This window comes from Pongo pygmaeus, chromosome 16 (genome assembly GCF_028885625.2).
Source record: "Pongo pygmaeus isolate AG05252 chromosome 16, NHGRI_mPonPyg2-v2.0_pri, whole genome shotgun sequence".
NCBI classification, from domain to species: Eukaryota; Metazoa; Chordata; class Mammalia; order Primates; family Hominidae; genus Pongo; species Pongo pygmaeus.
This window is the reverse complement of record NC_072389.2, coordinates 46,163,308-46,185,449: the sequence shown is the minus strand read 5'-3', so window position 1 is coordinate 46,185,449 and position 22,142 is coordinate 46,163,308. Positions and strand designations below refer to the sequence as shown.

The following is a 22,142-nucleotide window of genomic DNA, read 5'->3' as shown; positions in this document are numbered from 1 at the left end:
AGCAGTGGCTGGATTTGGTGACTTTTGATTGGATATAAAGGACAACACATGAGATATGAGGGCCATTTTGAACTGGTCAGCTATGTTGGATGGTAGCCTCAAGGGTTGAGGACCGAGGAGTTTGTTTTAGGATCACTTAGTGGTGATACATTTTGCTGTTAATTTGTTTGTTGCTCAGCAAACTAGAAGTCACTTCCAGAGAACCCTTTAAACATTCCATCCTGGGAATTCATGGGCTAGTAAATGACTGTTGATGAGAGCCTGAGAATTCTAGGGAGAGCCATGCCTGTTTCCAAGATAGCCCCAGTGTTTTGTTTTGTTTTGTTTTGTTTTGTGACAGAGTTTCTCTCTTGTCACCCAGGCTGGAGTGCAATGGCATGATCTCAGCTCACTGCACTCTCCGCCTCCTGGGTTCAAGCAATTCTCCTGCCTCAGCCTCCTGAGTAGCTGGGATCACAGGTGCCTGCCACCACACCTGGCTAATTTTTTTTTTTTTTTTTTTTTTTTTGAGACGGAGGCTCACTCTGTCACCCAGGCTGGAGTGCAGTGGTGCAGTGTCGGCTCACTGCAACCTCTGCCTCCCAGGTTCAAACAATTCCCCTGCCTTAGCCTCCCAGGTAGCTGGGATTGCAGGCGCGCACTGCCATGCCCAGCTAATTTTTGTATTTTTAGTAGAGATGGGGTTTCACCATGTTAGCCAGGCTGGTCTCAAACTCCTGACCTCAAGTAGTCCACCCGCCTTGGCCTCCCAAAGTGATGGGATTACAGGTGTGAGCCACCAAGCCTGGTTAGTTTTTGTATTTTTAGTAGAGATGGGGTTTCACCATGTTGTCCAGGCTGATCTCTAACTCCTGACCTCAGGTGATCCACCTACCTCGGCTTCCCAAAGTGCTGGGATTACAGGTGTGAGCCACCTGTTTTGTTTTTGAGACAGGGTATCGCTCTGTCACCCAGGCTGGAGTGCAGTGGTGCAATCTCAGCTCACCGCAGCCTCTGCCTCCCAGACTCAAGCAATCCTCCTACCTCGGCCTTGTGAATAGTTGGGAGCAGTGGTGCTTTGTTAGGCAATGTGATCTTGGATAAATTGTCTAGCTCATTTGTGCCTCATTCTCCTAAACTACAAAATATGTGAGTCTTAACAGTATTTAAATAATGATGATTATGGGATTTTTTTTCTCAATACAAATAACAGTGATAATTCTGGGATTTAAATGAGTTAATGCACTTAGAACAATGCACTATAAGTGTTAACCGTTAATGTTATTAATGTACTAAACACTACATTTTAACTATTAATATTATTGCCACTCTCTTTTTAAGTGAAAACTGAAAAAAATAAAACAGGAGCGTGTATCTTTTGCTCAGGGCATGTGAAGGAACGGCTTTGTATCTTCTAAGATGTATCTTAGCTCAGTATCATAGAAACGAATCAGACCCTACTGACGCCAAACTATTGCAAACAGACAATTGGCTGGGTTGCTCTCAGAATTTCGGGTCCTTCCCTAAGAGTGCTTCAGTTTTTGCTATATTCTATGCAGGTGATTTTCTATGATAGCGACTGGAACCCCACTGTGGACCAGCAGGCCATGGACAGGGCCCACCGCTTAGGGCAGACAAAGCAGGTTACCGTGTACCGGCTCATCTGTAAAGGCACCATTGAAGAACGCATTCTGCAAAGAGCCAAGGAGAAGAGTGAGGTAAGCGCAAGGGAAAGAAATTCCTACACTGGTGGAGCAAACAGAAAGTCCAACCACATTGACTGCATTGAGACTATTTAAAACTCTCTAGCCTTTCATTGGTCCTGACGAAACTACAATTTCTTCTGAATAGAAAATAAAATCAGGTCCCATGCAATAGCAATCTTGACTTCACTGGCCATGCCTCATTCCCTTTACCCTAGAATGGTTTCCATAGCCTGGATCCAGCTGTTGTTCATGTGGAGACTGACACCAGTAATGGCCTCTCGCATTCAGTGGAAGAAGGATTGACATTTTTGAGTTCCTATGCTAGTACTCTCAGCTTATCTGCCTCTGAATTGTATGCCAAATTTGTTAGTTATTTTTTGTTTTTTTCCATCCTGATTCAGTAGCCTTAGATTTTGTAGTTAGCAGTTAGCAGGTCCAAGCAAAGAAATTATCATTTTCCTTCTGTCGGACAAATAATCTGGATGAGCCAATCAGATGAACTGAAATGAAAAGGGAGGTAAAAAAGAAATAGGAAACCAGAGGCCTCCCCTGAGGAGTGGGTTGAGAACGATGTGTATCTTTTTCTGGATATTTGCCATAAGGGAATGGATGCCTGGAGGTGACATTTTGATCTGCTTTGGTGTAGATTCAGCGGATGGTGATTTCAGGTGGGAACTTCAAACCAGATACCTTGAAACCCAAAGAGGTGGTTAGTCTTCTTCTAGACGACGAAGAGTTGGAGAAGAAACGTACGTACTCTAAACCTCTATACACTCCCCTCACATATCTGAGAATGGAAGAGGTACTTGGCTGTGTGCCAAGGGTAGGCAACGCCAAAGGCTGTATTTAGGGAAAGTATTTTTGTGCTCATATTTTATATAAAAACCCAAACAAGAATGTGTTGTAAGCCAGGTGTGGTGGCTCATGCCTCTAATCCCAGCACTTCGGGAGGCCAAGGTGGGCAGATAACCCAAGGTCAGGAGTTTGAGTTTGAGACCAGCCTGGCCAACATTGTGAAACCCCACCTCTACTAAAAATACAAAAAATTAGCTGGGCGTGGTAGCGGGCACCTGTAATTCCAGCACTTTGGGAAGCCAAGGCAGGAGAATGCTTGAACCCAGGAGGTGGAGATTGCAGTGAGCCGAGATCGTGCCATTGCACTCCAGCCTGGGCAACAGGAGTGAAACTCCGTCTTTTAAAAAAAAAAAAAAAAACTGCAAGATGGCTCACACCTGTAATCCCAGCACTTTGGGAGGCCGAGGCAGGTGGATCACGAGGTCAGGAGTTCCAAGACTAGCCTGGCCAACCTGGTGAAACCCCGTCTCTACTAAAAATACAAACATTAGTCGGGCGTGGTGGTGGGCACGTGTAATCCCAGCTACTCAGGAGGCTGAGGCAGGAGAATCCCTTGAAGCTGGGAGGTGGAGGTTGCAGTGAGCCAAGATCGTGCCATTGCACTCCAGCCTGGACAACAAGAGCAAGACTCCATCTCAAAAAAAAAAAAAAAAAAAAAATGCGTTGTGGAGTAGAAGGCAAAATTTTTGTGTATCTTAAAGGTAAATGTGGCTTCAAATAATGTAGCTTGCACAAGGAAGGCACCTGACTCCTTAGCAGTAGTGAATTTGCTCTTCTGCCCAGAAAAATGTTTTTATGGAAAAGTTGTAGAAGCACGCAGCTGTAACCATACAAACCCTCCTCCCATGTGTTTTCTGGCTTTTGAGAGCATTGGGTTTCAGATTCATCCTGTGAGCCTCTGAAGCCTTCCACAGCATTACAGCAGAAAATAAGTTCACATTTGCCAGCACCTTCTAAAACCTTTCAGAACTCTACAGCCGTGCTCATTGTGTGCAAAGCAGAGATATTAAAAGGCTGAAATGAAAAAGGGAAAAAGAATAACATGAGGAAAGGTCTATAATAATTTTTTTTTTTTGAGACAGAGTTTCGCTGTGTTGCCCAGACTGGAGTGCAGTGGCACAGTCTTGGCTCACCACAACCTCCACTTCCTGGGCTCAGGCAGTCCTCCCGACTCAGCCTCTGGGGTAGCTGGGACCCAGGCGCGTACCACTGTGCCTGGCTAATTTTTGTATTTTTATAGAGATGGGGTTTCACCATGTTGGCCTGGCTGGTTTCAAGCTCCTGGGCTTGAGCCATCAGCCTGCCCCAGCCTCCCAAAGTGCTAGGATTACAGACGTGAGTCACCACACCGAGCCAGCCCATAATACTTAAATAGAGTGTGGTTTAAACCCAAAGTTGAGAATCCAAGTTAGAAAACCACTGGTTATCTGCCTTAAACAGATAGAAGTGATACCTTGGAAAATAAACATCAGGGGATATGGCCACCTTAATTAAGAGAGTGAGGATTATGATTACCACAGGTACTTCATCAGGTCTTAATTTATTTTTTTGATAGTGAGGCTGCGGCAGGAAGAGAAACGGCAACAGGAGGAAACCAACCGAGTGAAAGAGCGCAAGCGGAAGCGGGAAAAGTATGCAGAGAAGGTATCTCCAGCCTGGAATGGCAGATAGGGGCCAATGGGGCCTGGGGTGCTTACCAAAAAGGCTTTGGGGTACATGGCTTCTCATCTTGGTTACTGGTTGCTATCAAGCTCCAGCTGTGTATGATCAGCTACATTTCTGGGCTGACTCATGCTTTGCTCAGGAGAAATGTGGCCTTGGTAGATCTGTACTCCCCACACAAACTCACCCTTACAGTGGTCACAGTTTAATTATGGAAACCATTTGTCAGGGCTGTTACAAAGCGTGTAAGGCTAAAATGTGACTAAGATCGGCATTACTTACTTATATTATTAGGCTCCGTAGAATCTTAGAAAGGGCCTAAGAGGTCATGAGATCCAAAACCTACCATAATTCTGCTAGTGTACCACTCAGTGTCATCTGTCACTAGAAAAATAAACCCCCGGCTTATTTCTAAATGTCTGTTCATCTCTTTTTCTCCAGTTCACACCAAGGATTTGAACTGTCTTAAAAATTTGTCTTAAAAAGAAAAACAGATATGTAGAAAATATATTGAAAGCATTGGCCCTCTCTTTTGTGGGACTGCATTCAGTCAGCCTCAATAAGTGCTGGATGTGCCAGCAGCTGGTGAGGCTCTTTGCCCCATTAGGATCAGGGTTGGTGTGGCTCTGGTTCAGTGTGACTGCCCCAACTTTAAACTCTATTATTGTGGCAGATATTCATAAGCTCTTTTTTTTTTTCTCTTTTGAGCTGGGGTCCAATTTCTGGGCTCAAGCAGTTCTCCCACCTCAGCCTCCTAAGTAGTTGGAATTACAGGCATGTGCCACAGTACTCGACTGAAATACACATAAACTCCTATTAAGCTATCCCTTCTTCCTTATGCAGTTTTTCTTCATTAAAGATATGCTAATTGAGAAGTTTATAAACTAAAGAATAAAAGTTCTGTTATCCTTTTCTTCCCAAATCCCGCTTTTCTTTTGGGGTGCATCCTCACACGTTTTCCATGTTTATCCGTGTGTTCCCAGAAGAAAAAGGAAGATGAATTGGATGGGAAAAGGAGAAAAGAGGGTGTGAACCTGGTGATCCCATTTGTTCCCTCGGCTGATAACTCCAACCTCTCTGCTGACGGAGATGACTCCTTCATTAGCGTGGACTCAGCCATGCCAAGCCCTTTCAGTGAGGTGAGGCTCCTTTTAGATGCCTGCATCACAGCGGTAAGGAGTGTCCTGACCGTCTGGCAGGGACACACTGCTGGGCAGTCTTTGCTTCTCCTGGAGTTCTCCAGCCTTGTTGAAGTAGGTTGCACATGAGGTCTGTAAGGAGAAAAACAAATGAAGACAGGTTGGTTTCTCAGAAGCCAAAGCAGCCTCAACTGTGAAGCATGTTCCTAGCTGGGTGCAAGGCCATGGGCAGTGAGCACAGGGAGTAGTAATCATCTTAACCCTTCCTCTTCTAGATCTCCATCAGCAGTGAGCTGCACACTGGCTCCATTCCCCTGGACGAGAGCAGCAGTGACATGCTGGTCATTGTGGATGACCCAGCCTCCTCAGCCCCTCAGTCTCGAGCTACCAACTCTCCCGCATCCATAACAGGCTCCGTCTCAGATACCGTGAATGGTAATTGCTGCTGTCTTGTACAGCTTGGGCCTGGTCCATTGCCCAGCGCTGGTTTGGTTGTGGGTAAGGTCCTGATTCCTTCTAGGATAATGGTATTTTTATTCTTTCAATAGCTTTGTCAAGTGAAATGAAGAAACGAGGTTTAGGGAAAGCAAAATAAGAACTTTATAAAGATTTAAAACTTTTCTAGTCATTCCCGACTTTCAGATTCACTATTATTTTTGCTAATTTTTAATTAATGTTAGCTTTTCTGGGCCTTTCCTCACTTTGCTGTGTGGGGCCTAGTGTTGCTGCCATTTCTTGGGGAGCTCTGGGTTCAAAACTCGAGGGTAAAATTTGACTCTCCAAGGCAAGAGCACGTTAGAGTGTGCAGATGAGTCCCAGGTAGCAAGTCGCTTCCCTTTGTAATGGACAAATTTAAAGAGGAAACTCAGTAATTTAACTACTCTTCAGAATGAAAAGCAGCTTGCGGAGTTAGGATGTTTTCATTGTTTAGAATTCTTAGTATTCTGTGTGACTTAGTGGTCTAGCCATTATTAAGTGGAGACATAGACCTCCTCATGGGTCCTAAAACAAATGCCCTAAGAGCCCGCTTTCCCTGTCAGGAGAAGGTGATGTTAACATGTTGGAGAGATTCACTTTTTTTTTTTTTTTTTTTCCGTTTTGGCCCATTTGTTCCCACAGGAATTTCCATTCAGGAAATGCCAGCTGCAGGACGTGGTCACTCAGCCCGAAGCCGAGGCCGCCCCAAAGGTTCAGGAAGCACAGCCAAAGGAGCAGGGAAGGGCCGGAGCCGAAAGTCCACGGCAGGCAGTGCTGCTGCAATGGCAGGAGCCAAAGCTGGGGCTGCAGCGGCCTCTGCAGCTGCCTATGCCGCATACGGGTACAACGTGTCTAAAGGTACAGAAGCCCAGGGTGGCTGCAGACTTTGTTCTGGTCAGAGACAGTCTAGAAATTCTGTCAGGTAGAACATGTAGGAAACCCTCAAGCCGGGAGCTTTCTTCCTAGAGCCCCAATTGGGGTTCTTCTTTGTAATAAGCACTGTTGACTCACCCCTTGCCCTCCTGATGGTACAGGGCTGTCTGTGGATTGGAAGTAGTTGTAAAAAGAGAGAACTGAATTGTGAACTGTACTACTTTAAACATTCTGAATTTTTCTTGCTTTGGGGATTTGTTTCCTTCCTAGGCTTTTATTTCTGAGATCCACATTTTAGTGATCCAAATTAGCATAGTTAACATTCATTCAGCTGTGTGATTTATCATCTAGATATGAGGCACCTGCTGCATGCATAGGCGTATACCACATGGGCCGGGCACAGTGGCTCACACCTGTAATCCCAACACTTTGGGAGACTGAGGCAGGCAGATCACTTGAGGCCAGGAGTTCGAGACCAGCCTGGCCAACATGATGAAACCCTGTCTCTACCAAAAAACACAAAAAATTAGCGGGACGTGGTGGCGCACGCTTGTAGTCCCAGCTACTTGGGAGGCTGAGGCACAAGAATTGACTGAACCCTGGAGGTGGAGGTTTCAGTGCACCGAGATCACGTCACTGCACTCCAGCCTGGGTGACAGAGCAAGACTCTCTCAAAAAATAAAAAATGTAAAAAGGAGTATTCCACATGGACCTTGCTCCTGAGTGTATGATAGCAATGAGAAGGGGAAACCATGCATGCAGTACGCTTAACAGCAATCCACGGCAAAATACAGGGGAATGAAAAGAAAGCAGCCACGGTGGTTGTAGGTCAGGAGGAGAGGGAACCGTGGACCTGCTGATAAGTTGCCTGTCTGTATTCAAAAGGGAGGAGAAGAATGAGGAAGGATTTGGACTGGTGACAGAGAGCTGGCAGTGGCCAAGGCATACTGGGGGTCACTGAGCAGGTTAGGTTCCACTGAAGAGGAGCAGTAGGAGTCAAGGTTGGAAACACATGGCGAGGCCTGCTGGGCAGGAGCTTAGCAGATGTGTGACAAGGGGCTGCAGACAGTTTGAGACAAAAAGTGGCTGTTTTGACCGTGATATGTGAAGGATGATTGTAGCTGTAAAGTACAGGACATTTGAGTGTGGTGAGAAAGAGAGAGCCACTTACAGACCTTTCTTCCCATTCAATACGTGGGCATAGTATTAGCTCATAGTTGTAGCAAGTAAAGGCATACTTGTATAGAAAGTGCTTGGAGTGTAGTAATTGCTTAGTAATTGTTAGTTTACTTGCCTTTTCTCCTACTGCAGGAATCTCAGCTTTCATTTATTGGTTCTTCCAGGAAATATGAAGTATGATAGAGGAAATATGAAGTATAATAGCCTCACCCAGTGTTTCTTAGCCCTTTGCCAACTTATCACATCCTTGGAAAACAACAGTCATGCCAGTAGTCAAGGCTGCCGTGGCAGGGTCTCACCCGTGGCTGGGGCATTGCATATACTCATCAGGTTTTCTCCTCAGAATCTGCACTGAGCAGAGGGCAGGAAGGGTGAGGGAGATAGAGGGGGTAGAGCAGCACAAGAAAAACCAACAGTGCTTGGCAACTGGAAATGGAAATCAAGGGAAAGGAGTGGTTCAGAGAGTACCTGCGGTTCCACTGTGGATGAGGAGAGAGACATGTCTGCCTATCAAGGACTTAGAATTCTTTTTTGGAAAGTAAAACCAGTACATATGAAACAATTGAAGAATCATATTAGATGATGTGTTATCACATGTTAAGTGGATTTGGCTCATGTAGGAAAAAGGGAAGTTCACTGTTGCCCAGGGAGTCATCACTGAAGATGGGGGATTTGAGCTATGCCCTTGAAGTGACACAGGCCTTGGAGAGCAGGGGTGGCCATTGCCAGCGCAAGGAGAACTGTATGAATATAGACACAGGATAGAGAGTGGGCAGCTTTGTACCCTCTGGCCCGACTTAACTGGAGAGTAGCAGGAGCATGAAATTGAAAAGGAAACATCACACGTGATGTCCCAAGAAAGAAGAAAAGAAAAACCTGTTTGTGCTTAGTAAGTTACAGCTCTCATCCTGTAACTTTGGTGTCTCAGATTGTAAAATGTGTGCTCTATCTAGAGGGTCAAGATGAACATTTTACCATCTGTGGATGAAGTAGTATGGAGAGGGTTGGGTAGGTATCATTTGCTCTTAAAAATCTATCCCTCTTACTGAAAAGACAGTTGACAGGAAGAGCAAGCAGACATGCCAAGAAGAAGTTAGCAAGGAGTGGCGGGGAGGAATTGCCCACCACTTCTCCTCCACCTCAGACTCTGGTAACCAAAGCCACAGGCTCCAAGGAAGCTCACACAGGACTGGTGCTTACGTTCTTGTCTCTCTCCGTCCCCACAGGAATCTCCGCCAGCAGTCCTCTGCAGACATCCCTTGTTCGGCCTGCTGGCCTTGCTGACTTTGGACCTTCAAGCGCCTCTTCTCCTTTGAGTTCCCCTTTGAGCAAGGGAAATAATGTTCCTGGGACTCCCAAGAACCTCCACGTGACCAGCAGCTTAGCCCCAGACTCTCTGGTCCGGAAACAGGGCAAAGGCACCAACCCCTCTGGAGGATGGTAACCATCTGGGCCCTCTGACTTCCTTCAACCAAACCAGGGCTAGAGTCCTGACCTGCCAGTGGGCTTTGGATGGCTTGCCCTGTGCAGCATCTTCCATCCTGAGTCAGAAGTGGAAATGTCCAGCAGGGGAAGGACAGGCAGGTGGATGATGTGAGCACTTTTATCATCTGTGTCTCATCAGGAGCATCTGGGGTGCCTATAGGAGGAAGGCACAGGGCAGGGATCAGCCCCATTGCATCTCAAGTGAACTGCATAGCCAAGTCTTAAACCTCTCACGGGGCAAGCCTGACATAGACCCCCCTTTAGATGCTCAGGCACACTGTTTCCATCCCCATTCGACTCTTCGGCTCTGACACATCCCTTGCAAAGTCTCTGCAGGTGCTGTGAAGAGCCTTACATGGTAGAGATTTCTCTTAAGATTGTGATTTCTCATAGGGCTAGTAAGGGAGGAAATTGTGTACCTGTTGTCCACAGTCTTCAGGCAGCTCCCCAGGTCTCTGAACCCCATTTGCCAGAGTGTCATCATTGAAGAGAGCAGTGACTGCGAGAGATGGTGGAGGCTGCTAAGCATGACAGAGGCTAGAGGAAGTGTATCCACAGGCAGTTGTGTTCCCAGCAATTCCTCCCCTGTCCTGCATGGTTCACACCAAGAGAACCTTCAGATCCTACCAGCAACAGTAGCACCTTCCACCCAGGGGACTCCCAGAAGCCAGTAAAGAGACCAGGAGCCACCTCAATCAGCAGGACAGCCTCACCGCCCCTCTTGCAGACTCCCCTTTGCCCATCCTGAATGCACAGTCTCCCCGCTCATGCCCTTCAGCCCCCTGCTTGGCTGTATGCACTGTCTATATTGCACTGAGAGAGGAAGGGACAGCAGGAGTGAGGTGAAGAGGGCGGAGGAAGGGGGCAGGTTCGGCACCGGCCCTCTCAGCCCGGCCAGCCTGAGCTTGCTGCCCTCCAGCAGAGACAGAGGGGCAGTGTTTGCATGGGAAGTGTTTCTGCCTGCCCCTGCCTGATGTCCGTGGTGGAGCAGGTACCTCCGGGCGGGCAAGCCTCTAATTTGCACACCTGAAAATCGCGGAATTGAGTTTAGATAGATTGATTTTTAAAACTTTTTTTTGGAGTAGGGGGCATAGGGGAATCATTTAATTTAAATCATTAAGATTCCCCTGCTCAAACCCAGACTCCTGTGTACAGATGCTATTTAGAGGGAATCAGAAAAATGCCAAGCCTTTTTTCTCTTTGAATGTGCTGTCTATTTTTATAACTGAACTTGTACATATGTATAAAGAGAGACACATCTTCCTTTTACTAACTGGATAAAAAAAAATCTTAAATAAAATGGAGTGAGATAATTTTATGTAAATTGAGGTGTCTGTGGTCTTTGCAGCTGCCCCTCCTTGGAGGCAAACTAGAGCCCTTGGTGGATGTGGCAGGATACAGGGAAAGCAGAGCCCTCGCCTGTGATCAGAGAGGACAGGGGTTGGTGGGACAAGGAGTGGACTGTGGGTGTTTCCTCAGTAGCAGAATTGATTGGGCTTATGAATTTGCCTCTGGCCATCAGAAAGGAGGCTTGACCGAGTGTCTGACATGCAGCGGTCAAGGCCCTTGGCTCCATGATGGGCTCTTTATGACTCAGGACTTAGACCCCAGGACTGAGGTGTGGGTGGGTTGACCTGGGTGCCATTAAGCAGAGCTACGTAGTGGTCATCTTAATAGTGACAGTGTTCTCAAAGTTAGCTGCACTGTTAAGAATCATGAAAGAAAATGCTGAAATACATTCCTAAGGATGCCAGAGACATCCAGGCTGTGAAAACTTAGCTTGGTGATAGTTGGGAAAAGAGCACTAGTTCCCAGCCTGGCCTGGCAGCCAGCATTTCTCTGACTGGGTGAAACACTGATAAGCTCTTGTATCACTTTTGGGAAGGGCTCATGCGGTTCCCAAGTATGCTGGCTGTGTGGCCTCCCTAGCCTTGCTTACCCTGCACGCTGTTGGTCAGGGTGGGCTGGCTCCTGGGCAGCTGATGCCCATCACAGTCACGGGGATCAGCCTTTCTTCATTGATATCAAGTAGCATTATTAGATACTCTGGATCTTGTTTATCTTGCTGGTGAACTTGACCAAGGCCTCACACAGAATAAACCAACATCAGAACCAAGCAGCTCTGCCTTTACATGCTATGTAAAGATTTTTCATAAGAAAAAATAGTAATTTGAAACCTGAATCGTCCCTTAAGGCAGCGCTTCTCCAGTGTTAATGCGCATACAAATCACCTTGAGATCATAACATGCAAGTTCTGTTTCTGAAGGTCTAGGTTGAGGCTTGAGACTGAGTTTCTTGACAAGATCCCAGGTGATGGCCATGCTGCTAGTCCTTGGACTACCCCTGGAATAACAAGGCCCTAGGGTGCCTTCCAGCCCTGCCAAGCAGAAAAATCTCTGCTCTTTGCTTATATGCCCACACCCCAGCCAGGAAGCCCTGTGCAGGAAATACTACTTTATTTTTCCTCTTACCCAGCTTAATACACCTGATGACAGAAAATGAAATCCTAGCATTTCTAGGGAAATTCAATCCCTTATATGTTTTCTCCATTTTTGTTGTTGTTGTTTTGTTTTTTCATTTTAAAACTGTCTGTTCATAATTTTCTCCATCTCTTCCTGGGTAGCACCTCTTGTTGGGCATGTTAGGTATGAGAGAAGGCCTCCGATTTGCTACTGTCCCTCTCCTGTGTGGCCTCCATCAAGATGCAATATGTCATGAAGAGTCTGTGACCCCTGGACTCAGTGTTTCCTGTGCCTATGTCCTTTTATTGTGACCACCAGACTCCTGGATCAGTTATCTTTTTCAGCTAATTCCTAAGCCCCTCTCAGGGGGCATGGAGACCGTTTGGCTGCTCTCCCACTCTTCTCTGAGACTGCCAGAGAGTCGTGAAACCCCCAACTGGGGAGGCAGCGTGTTGACCATGGGTGCCCAGTTCAGCCATCCTCATGGTGCACATTCAGACCACTTAGATGGTGGGGTAGGGAGAAGGCAGGTTGTGTTCTAGAGAAAGCAGAGACCTCTGGTTGTCAGGAAATTGTGTGTCCAAGTACTAAGAAGGCCCACTGCCTCATCAAAGGACCCCGAGGAAGCTGGGTGCCTCCCTTATCTGGCCTCTGGCCTCTTCCTGCGCCCTCATTTCTTTCTTGCTTCAGGTCCTGGGACTTAGCTGGCTTCCCTTTCCTCTTCAAAACTGCCACCACCCACTCTCTCGCTCCAGTTTCTCCCCCAACCCCCACCCCCACCCCCGTGGCAAGCTGCTGGGGGATGGACTCCTGGTTCTCTCCTAGCTGCTGCCAGAAATGAGCATCTTGCTTTTCTTTTTTTAAAATTAAGGATTTTCTTGCTCATCAAAACAAGGACACCAGGCAAAAACAATACTGTATACGGAGAATTACAAAGCTTAAGAAATACTTCACAGTCCTCACAGAGTCCCTGCCTACAGTTCCTGGCACCTTCCGTGAGAAACAAGGATTCCTGAGGGAGAGGCTCCCTGACTCTTACCTCCTTCCTAGAGAGCTGAGTTCTTTCTTCCAGAAAGGCATATGGAATATGCATCTGTGAGTGCCCACAAGGCCTCTGCCTCTGCTCTCCTGCCACTTGGGATTTCATTGTTATGGCACACAAATCTCAAAGATAAATATGTGGCCCAAGGATTGGGGAGGCCCTTCTGGGTCTGACTTGGCAACAGCCTCAGGGGAAGAAGGAAGGGGGCACAAAGGTTCAAAGTTGCAGGAGGTGGGGAGTTTTCTAAGTTTGCCCAGCTGATGTCCCCCCTAAAGCAGCTCTGGGAGAGAATGCCCAGCCTCAGCTCAGAATGTTCCACCCTCCTACCACCACCAGCACGTCACCACAAACCCCACCCTGAACTAGAGGCCCCCCGCCAAGCTGTTCCTGGCTGCCAGAGAAGAAAGGAGCTCCCCTCCCATTTCCCAGGTGAGAGGTCCCAGAAGACCTATGCCGCTCCATGCCTTGCACCCTTGAAGAGATGGTGCCAGTTACCTGGGGATGTCTGAGCAGAGTGGTGGGGAGAGTTCAGGTCCAATGGATTGTCTGTGCAGTTCAGCTTCAGCAGTCTTAGTTTGCCTTCAGCCCGGTGGAATTGGGAAGAGCAGCATAAACTCTTACCTAGAATTTTTCTGAATAGCTAAGTCTTTCAGAGGGCTAACATTTTAACCCGGTATTTTAAGCACCAGAATTTGGCTTGGTTAGAACTCTTTTAAGGATACTGTGTCGCTGCATAGCTAAACAGAACATACTGAACATACCTTAACCTTTCCTAAGGGCTTGGGGTCATGTGGGCATCTGGTGCTCTCAGGCCCACTGGGACGTACTACTGTTTCCCCTGGATTAAATCATGCCAACAGCTACACTGCCACAAATTTGTGTGTGTGTGTGTGACAGGATTTTGCTCTGTCACCCAGGCTGGAGTGCAGTGGTGCAATGACAGCTCACTGCAGCCTCGACCTCCCAGGTTCAAGCAATCCTCCCTGATCAGCCTCTACCATAGTGCTGGGGTTCCAGCCACAGTTCTTAAGTTCTGAATAGTACCTGTGCCAGCTGCCTCAGTGTTTTTGTATTTATATGATGAGGTAGCTTCTCCTCTTAAAAAATAAAAAAATCTGGGCCGGGCGCGGTAGCTCACGCCTGTAATCCCAGCACTTTGGGAGGCCGAGGCGGGTGGATCACAAGGTCAGGAGATCGAGACCATCCTGGCTAACACGGTGAAACCCTGTCTCTACTAAAAATACAAAAAATTAGCCCGGCATGGTGGTGGGCGCCCATAGTCCCAGCTACTTGGGAGGCTGAGGCAGGAGAATGGCATGAACCCAGGAGGCGGAGCCTGCAGCGAGCTGAGATTGCACCACTGCACTCCAGCCTGGGTGACAGAGCAAGACTCCGTCTCAAAAAAATAAAAAATAAAATAAAAAAATCTTTTTTTCTTTTTTTCCCCCCAAACACTGCAGATCTTAACACCCCTTCTTCTAATGTACCTTTTCTAAATTGTTGGGGGCTTGGAAATCATTTAACTCAGAATTTCTGAGCTAACAAAAAGAACTTCAAAGGAGGATCGTAGGATGTCCTAGGAATTAAGTAACTGAGCTTCAGTGCATGCTTTCCACGGATGCCTGTGGCCCTCTGCCGGGCCGCAGTACCACAGTTCTGGTTAAGTAAAGTAACATGTTCTAGATAAGGGTGTTCTGGTTTGAACCAGTTCAATAAAGTTTGTTGATTTTATTTTACTCCTTTTTTTCATTCTTTAAATAAAAAAGTATAGATCACCTTGCACATCTAGGAAAAGTTCTGCCAAGGGGTCTAGGCAGTAGACTGGTGCATGATCTCTCTCAGACTCCATCTGCAGGCAGTGTAAGTCAGTATAGTCCATCACCGGATTTTAGTAGGAGCAGTGAAAATGAAATGGGCAAACTCAAAAGCCACTGTCGTTGCACTTCATCTCCACTACCCATGCCTCATCTTTATTGGACTAGGCTGGTCATCCCTAGGGAGTAATTGCAGTGTCGGTCCACTGGTTGGGCCATAAGCCCTCTGAACAGTTAATATCATTCTTCATATTGGTTAGGGTAACACACGATGCTGTAACAGACCCCAAAATGCAATGGCTTAAATAAGATATAAATTCTTATCTCTCGCATGTAAGAGTTTGGATTTGGATCTGCTCTACACGATCATTGAAGGTCCCAGATTCTTTCCATCTTGTTTCTCTGCTATTTCGATGCTTTTGTCCTCATCGGCATGGTCATTGCTGGTTTATAGAAATGTCCTATGGGGCCGGACACAGTGGCTCACACCTGTAATCCCAGCACTTTGGGAGGCTGAGGCGGGTGGATCACTTGAGGTCAGGAGTTCGAGACCAGCCTTGCCAACATGGTGAAACCCCGTCTCTACTGAAAATATAAAAATTAGCTGGGCGTGGTGGCAGGCACCTGTAATCCCACCTACTCAGGAGGCTGAGGCAGGAGAATCACTTGAATGCAGAAGGCGGAGGTTGCAGTGAGCCAAGATTGTGCCACTGTACTCCAGCCTGGGCGACAGAGCGAGACTCCATCTCAAAAAAAAAAAAAAAGAAAAATGTTCTATGGGAAGGGAAGACTGGGGAGGGGATCCACCTACTGTACTGTCTTAAGAGACCCTTAAGTGGCTCACACACTATTAGAGAGAACTTTAGATCTAAGTACCTAACTCCAAAGGAGGCTACCATGTAATTATGGAAGAAGAGAACAGATTTGAATGGACAGCTAATAGTCTGGATGCAACGCTCCAATGGAAAGTGGGCTAAAACACTAAAGATGTATTTTTTAAAGCACTTGCTTTGTGCCAAGCACTGTACATAAATAGAAAATATACACACATGCAAATGGGTAATAGCCATGGGAAGTGTTCAGCCATATTAGGGCTCTACAGAGAGACAACGAATAGGTTATAGATATATGAGAGGGGATATATTGGGGGAATAGGCTCACATGATTATAGAGACTGGAAAGTCCCACGATAGGTGGTCTGCAAGGTGGAGAACCAGGGAAGCTGGCAGCATGGTCCATCCAAGTCTGAAAGCCTTAGAACCAGGGAAGCCAGTGCTGTAACTCTCAGTCTGAACCTGAAGACCTGAAAACCTAGGGAGCCTCTGGTGCAAGTCCCAGACTTCAAATCCCAGAGAACCCGGAGCCCTGATGTCCAGGGGCAGGAGAAGAAGGGTGTCCCCACTTTAGAAGAGAGGGAATTTGGCTTTCCTCTGCCTTTTTGTTCTACGTGGGCCCCATACCATAATCCAGTCAAGTTGATACCTAAAATTAACCATCACATCAACCTCATTAATAAATGCAAAATAAAACAAGGAGATTCCTAGCATTTCCTGTTACACTAGGTGAAATTTGTTTTCACATAACAATTGCTAAAGTTGGCTAAGCTATAATAAATGAAACATTGTAGTTTAATCTTCAAGAGTCGTGTGTGTGTGTGTGTGTGTGTGTGTGTGTGTGTGTGTGTGCGCCCTCTGCATATGTGGCATGAAGCATGGCTCTAGCCTGGGGGACCCCCTCTGCCTTGGAAGAGGTGGTCCTAGGGCTGTCCCTTTACCTCCAGTGACACCTGCCCCTGGTGGGCCTCATCCAACATCCAGACCTCAAAGTTGACCTCAAAGAGAATGATCTCGACCACCACAACCCCAGCTTCATTGCCAATGAACCCCTCAAGGATTGGCATGGTGGGGGCTGAGGGCCAGGAGCAATGAGGACCTGGCTGGCTGGACCACTCCTGCAGAGATCAATGAGTGAGGCCCAGCCTGGACAAGCATCTGCGAGCAAGTTACAGAGGTGGCTATGGAAAACGTTCCGAAACTATCAATAAACATTTTATATCCATGTACTAAAACACAGGACTACATTTTCTTCCTATTATTTTTATAGAAAGTGATATTGCAATATCATTATCACTCAAAAAGGCAAAGAATGTGTAGCTCTTCACAAAAGGACAATAACAAGTGATGAGGATATAGAGAAATTGGAGTCATTCATTGCTGGCGGGGACATAAAATAGTGCAGGTACTTTGGAAACAGTTTGGCAATTCCTCAAAAAGTTAAACATATAGTTACTAAGATTTTGTCTACTTGGCTGAGCCGCACAATGTGCAGATATTTGGTCATACATTCTGGGTGTGTCTGTGAGCATGTTCTTGGACGAGATTAACATTTACATCTGTGGGCCGAGTAAAGTGGATTGCCCTCCCTAATGTGGGCAGGCCTCATCCAATCAGTTGAAGGCCTGAATAGAACAAAAAGGCTGCCTTTCCCCTAGTGAGAGAACTCCTCCTACCTGACTGAGATGATGGCTTCTTCCTGCCTTCAGACTTGCACTGCAACATTGGTTCTTTCTGGATTTCAAGCCTGCTGGCGTCTGGACTAGAACTGCACCATCAGCTCTCCTGGATCTCCAGCTTGCTCATTATAAGAAATCTCTGCTTCATATCTACATCCTATTGGTTTTGTTTCTCTGGAGAACTATTATTAAGATAGTTTGTCATGTGACCCAGGAATTCCATTCCTAGTTACATACCCAGAAGAAGTAGAAATGAAAGAACATCCACACATAAACCTGTACACAGGCCGGGCACGGTGGCTCATGCCTGTAATCCCAGTACTTTGGGAGGCTGAGGCCGGCGGATCATCTGAGGTCAGGAGTTTGAGACCAGCCTGGTCAACATGGTGAAACCCTGTCTGTACTAAAAATGCAAAAATTAGCCAGGCATGGTGGTGGATACCTATAATCCCAACTACTCGGGAGGCTGAGGCAGGAGAATCGCTTGAACCCAGGAGGCGGAAGGTGCACTGAGCTGAGATCGCACCACTGCACACCAGCCTGGGCGACAGAGCAAGACTCTGTCTCAAAAAAAACAAAAAAAAGAAAAAGAAACCTGTACACAAATGTTCAGAGCAGGATTATTCACAATAGTTAAAAAATAGAAACAACTGAATATCCATTAACTGATGAATGGATAAAATGTGATCTGTCCATACAATGCAATATTATTTAGCAATAGAAAGGAATGAACTTGATATAAGCTACGATGTCAATGAAGCTTGAAAACAATTTCTGCCAGATCTCAGAAAAAAAAACAAATGAATAAATGAAAGAATTCAGACATAAACAACCACAATTGTATGATTTTGAAATGTCCAGAACAGGAAAATCTATAGAAACAGAAAATATATTCATGGTTACCTAGGGATGAGGGGACTGAGTGGTATCAGCTAAGGGGAATAAGGTTTCTTTTTGGTCTGATGAAAGAAAATGTCCTAAAAATGATAGTGATGAAAGCTGCATAGTTCTGTGAATACATAGTAAAAGCCATTGAATTGTACACCTTAATGGGTAAATTGTATGGTAGGGTAATTTCATTTCAATAAAGTTGCTAAGGAAAAGAAAATGCAGCCAGAAATGTAGTGAAAAAGTAGGTTGAACAACCTGGAATTGCTCTCTCACCATATGACTATTTTTACTTACAAATACGGCAGTTTCAAATGTTTCAACCTGTTGATAATTAAAACCAATGATGTTATTTTATGTTTTTTAGGCATTTTTTTTTTTTGAGACAGGGTCTCGCTGTGTCACCCAGGCTGTAGTGCAGTGGGGTGATCAGGGCTCACTGCACCCTTGACTTTCAGGGTTCAAGTGATCACCTGCCTCAGCCCCTCAAGCAGCTGGGACTACAGGTGTGCACCACTATGCCCAGCTAATGTTTTTTTTTTTTTTTAACTTTGGTAGAGACAGGGTCTCACTATGTTGTCCAGGCTGGTCTCAACTCCTGAGCTCAAGCAGTCATCCCACCTCGCCCTCCCAAAGTGCTGAGATTACAGGCGGAGCCACCATGCCTGGCCAAGGTATCTTTAAATTTTCTATTATTCTAAATACTCACTTTTGTACTTAATTGTTTATTCTTTTTCTTAAAGAGGGCTTCCGCAAATTGCATGAGTTTTAGGCCTCAAACACCCAGATCCCAGGGTGGGAATGTGAAGAGATAGAACCTTTTAAAGGACAATTTGACAATGTGTATTAAGAATTTTTAGGCCGGCCAGGCGCAGTGGCTCACACTGGTAATCCCAGCACTTTGGGAGGCTGAGGTGGGCGGATCACAAGGTCAGGAGATAGAGACCATCCTGGCTAACACGGTGAAACCCCGTCTTTACTAAAAATACAAAAAACTAGCCGGGCGTGGCAGCGTGCGCCTGTAGTCCCAGCTACTCGGGAGGCTGAGGCAGGAGAATTGCTTGAACCGGAAGGCGGAGGTTGCGGTGAGCCGATATTGGGCTACTGCACTCCAGCCTGGGCATCAGAGCGAGACTCCGTCTCAAAAAAAAAAAAAAAAAAAAAATGTGTGCCGGGCGCAGTGGCTCATGCCTGTAATCCCAGCACTTTGGGAGGCCGAGGCAGGTGGATCACCTGAGGTCGAGAGTTAAGACCAGCCTGACCAACATGAAGAAACCCCATCTCTACTAAAAATACAAAATTAGCCAGGTGTGGTGACGCATGCCTGTAATCCCAGCTACTCAAGAGGCTGAGGCAGGAGAATCGCTTGAACCCGGGAGGCGGAGGTTGAGGTGAGCCGAGATCACACCATTGCACTCCAGCCTGGGCAACGAGAGAGAAACTCCATCTCAAAAAAAAAAAAAAAAAAAAGAATTTTTAAAACATCCATGCTGTTGTTCCAGCCATTCTATTTTCAGGGATCCCTACACAAGGGTGCCAGAGGGCAGGGCCTCTCAACTTTAATGTGAGAACTGTCTCCTGGGACTCTTATTAAAAATGCAGACTGATCTGCTAGGTCTGGGAGTCATGTCCAGTAAGTTCCCAGGTGATGTGGAGGCTGCTGGTCTACAGGCCCTGTCTGAGTAGCGGGAGGATGTTCTTTGGTTATCTCCTCAAAATTTCCCCCCACCCCCGACATCATGCAACAGCCACCCTCACATGTCTTGCCACAGTTGCCCCCTCAAGGACAGACAGGGAACCCAGACCCAAGGCAGTCAGGGCTAGCTTCCCTCCCTCATCCCTAGCCTTTCATCAGGTGGCCCAGTCAGAGCAACACAGGCCACTCCCATGGTCATGAACAGAAAAGTTTATCACCCAAGGGCTGCAGAGGAGCCAGCCTGAGGGCACCACTGCCAACAGAGAAGGGCAAACTCCAGGGAAATGGATCAGGATCCCTGACTGAGCCTTGCCCAAAGCTCCCTTCCTCTTAACTGTTGAGTTTCACCACTGACTCCTGTTTGCTTCATGCTTGTTTGAACTCGGTTTTCCGTTACATGCAACTTGGACGAAAAGTCCGTGACAGCATAATTGAGCCTAGCAAAAAATTGAAGCAACCCAAATGCCTCACAACATAGGACTGGTCAAATAAATGTTTGCATATCTATATGATAGAATGATTAGGTGGTCATTAAAAATCATATTCTCAAGAATATTTGATATCATGGGAAAATGCTCAGAATATACTCTTAGGAGAAAAGTAGGGCACAAAGAGGGAGCACTAGAAGGAAGTCAGCTTTCCTGGATGGTGGAATTATGAATGATTTCTAAGTTCTTTTTTTTATGTCATTTTATTTCTGCATTTCTAGCGTATCCTACTTCTCATATTCCTTTCTATTTCCAGTACATATGAACAGCCTATTCCAGGATACCCTTTATCTCATGTTTAAATTTCTCCAAGCATAATGGATACCTCTTATTGTGATACGATCTACAGCTCAAGTGTTGTCTTTTATTTTGAGACGGGGGTGTCACTCTGTCACGCAGGCTGAAGTGCAGTGACATGATCACGACTCACTGTAACCTTGACCTCCCGGGCTCAAGAGATCCTCCTACCTTAGCCTCTTGAGTAGCTGGAACTACAAGGGTGCACCGTCATACCTGGCTAATTAAAAAAAAAATTTGTAGAGATGGGATCTCACTGTGTTGCCCAGGTTGATCTTGAACTTGTGGGCTCAAGCCATCCTCCTGCCTCAGCCTCTCAAAGTGCTGGAACTACAGGTGTGAGCCACTGTGCCCCGCCCAGCTCAAGTGTTCTTTTAAAACCCTGTCACTGAGCCGGGCACAGTGGCTCTTCCTTGTAATCCCAGATACTTGGGGGGCTGAGGTGGGAGCATTGCTTGAGGCCAGGAGTTCAGGACCAGCCTGGACAACAGTAGCGAGACCCCACAATAGCGAGACCCCACAATAGCGAGACCCCGCATGTAAAGAAACAAAAAACACTTCTGTCACTGTTCTGCTTCCAAGTCCTTAGTGGTCTCCTGCTGGGCTCAACAAAGGCTGCAGAACTAATGGGATCCTCAGGCCTTGCAGCTTTAGCCTGCAACACTGCTATCTAACTCACATCATTTTTTTTTTCTTTTTTCTCTTGGAATGTGCCAGGCTCAGTGCTCGCTCAGGGATGTGATGTACATCGTTCAATTTTTAAATTCTATTTTTTTTTTTTTTTTTTTGAGACAGGGTTTCACTCTGTCACCTAGGCTGGAGTACAGTGGCGCGATCTTGGCTCACTGCAGCCTCAACCTCCCAGGCTCAAGTGACCCTCCCACCTCAGACTCCTGAGTAACTGGGACTATAGGTGCATTCCACCATGCCCAGCTGATTTTAATTTTTTTTCGAGACAGGGTTTTGCCATGTTGCCCAGGCTGGTCTTGAACTCCTTGACTCAAGTGATCCTCCTACCTCTGCCTCCCAAAGTACGTGAATTATAGGCGTGAGCCACCATGCCTGATTTTTACATTCTTTATAACATTCTGTAGTTTCCAAATTTGCTACTTGATTGTGTGCTACTTTATAATCAGTGCTATTAGGAGAAAGTTTATATTTTTACGGGAAATTAAGAATAAACTCAAAAACAAGAAATGACTTCAATCAAAACTTTCTTTTTAAAAAAGAATTTTTTTTGTAAAGCTAAGGTCGCACTATATTGCTCAAACTGGTCTCAAACTCACGGGCTTAAGTGATCCTCCTACCTTGGCCTCCCAAAGTGCTGGGATTACAGGAGTTGAGACACCAATTAAAACTTTCTTACAGTGTGTCTCCTTATTTCAATTCAGTTCATGTGATAAAATAATATGGCCAGGCACGGTGGCTCACACCTGTAACCCCAGCACTTTGGGAGGCCGAGGTAGGCTGATCACTTGAGGTGAGGAGTTCCAGAACAGCCTGCCCAACATGGTGAAATCCCATCTCTCCTAAAAATACAAAAAGTTAGCCGGGTGTGGCGGCAGGCACCTGTAATCCCAGGTACTCA

At 46.3% G+C, this 22,142-nt stretch overlaps 1 protein-coding gene across 3 annotated transcripts in view; it reads left to right on the top strand.

Annotated features, from left to right (window-relative positions):
• INO80 (INO80 complex ATPase subunit) overlaps nucleotides 1-10,679 on the top strand; it is a 137,263-nt gene extending 126,584 nt beyond the window's left edge. For 2 of the 3 annotated variants that reach the window (XM_063652133.1, XM_054450302.2), the window contains exons 30-36: nucleotides 1,539-1,697; nucleotides 2,332-2,434; nucleotides 4,096-4,184; nucleotides 5,186-5,341; nucleotides 5,617-5,776; nucleotides 6,461-6,676; nucleotides 9,097-10,679. In XM_063652133.1, the coding sequence (XP_063508203.1) occupies nucleotides 1,539-1,697; nucleotides 2,332-2,434; nucleotides 4,096-4,184; nucleotides 5,186-5,341; nucleotides 5,617-5,776; nucleotides 6,461-6,676; nucleotides 9,097-9,314 (1,101 nt within the window). In that variant the 3' untranslated portion in view covers nucleotides 9,315-10,679. The remainder of the gene's footprint in view (nucleotides 1-1,538; nucleotides 1,698-2,331; nucleotides 2,435-4,095; nucleotides 4,185-5,185; nucleotides 5,342-5,616; nucleotides 5,777-6,460; nucleotides 6,677-9,096) is intronic. The other variant, XM_063652134.1, reaches the window with a different exon arrangement.
• Nucleotides 10,680-22,142: the final 11,463 nt, after the last annotated feature.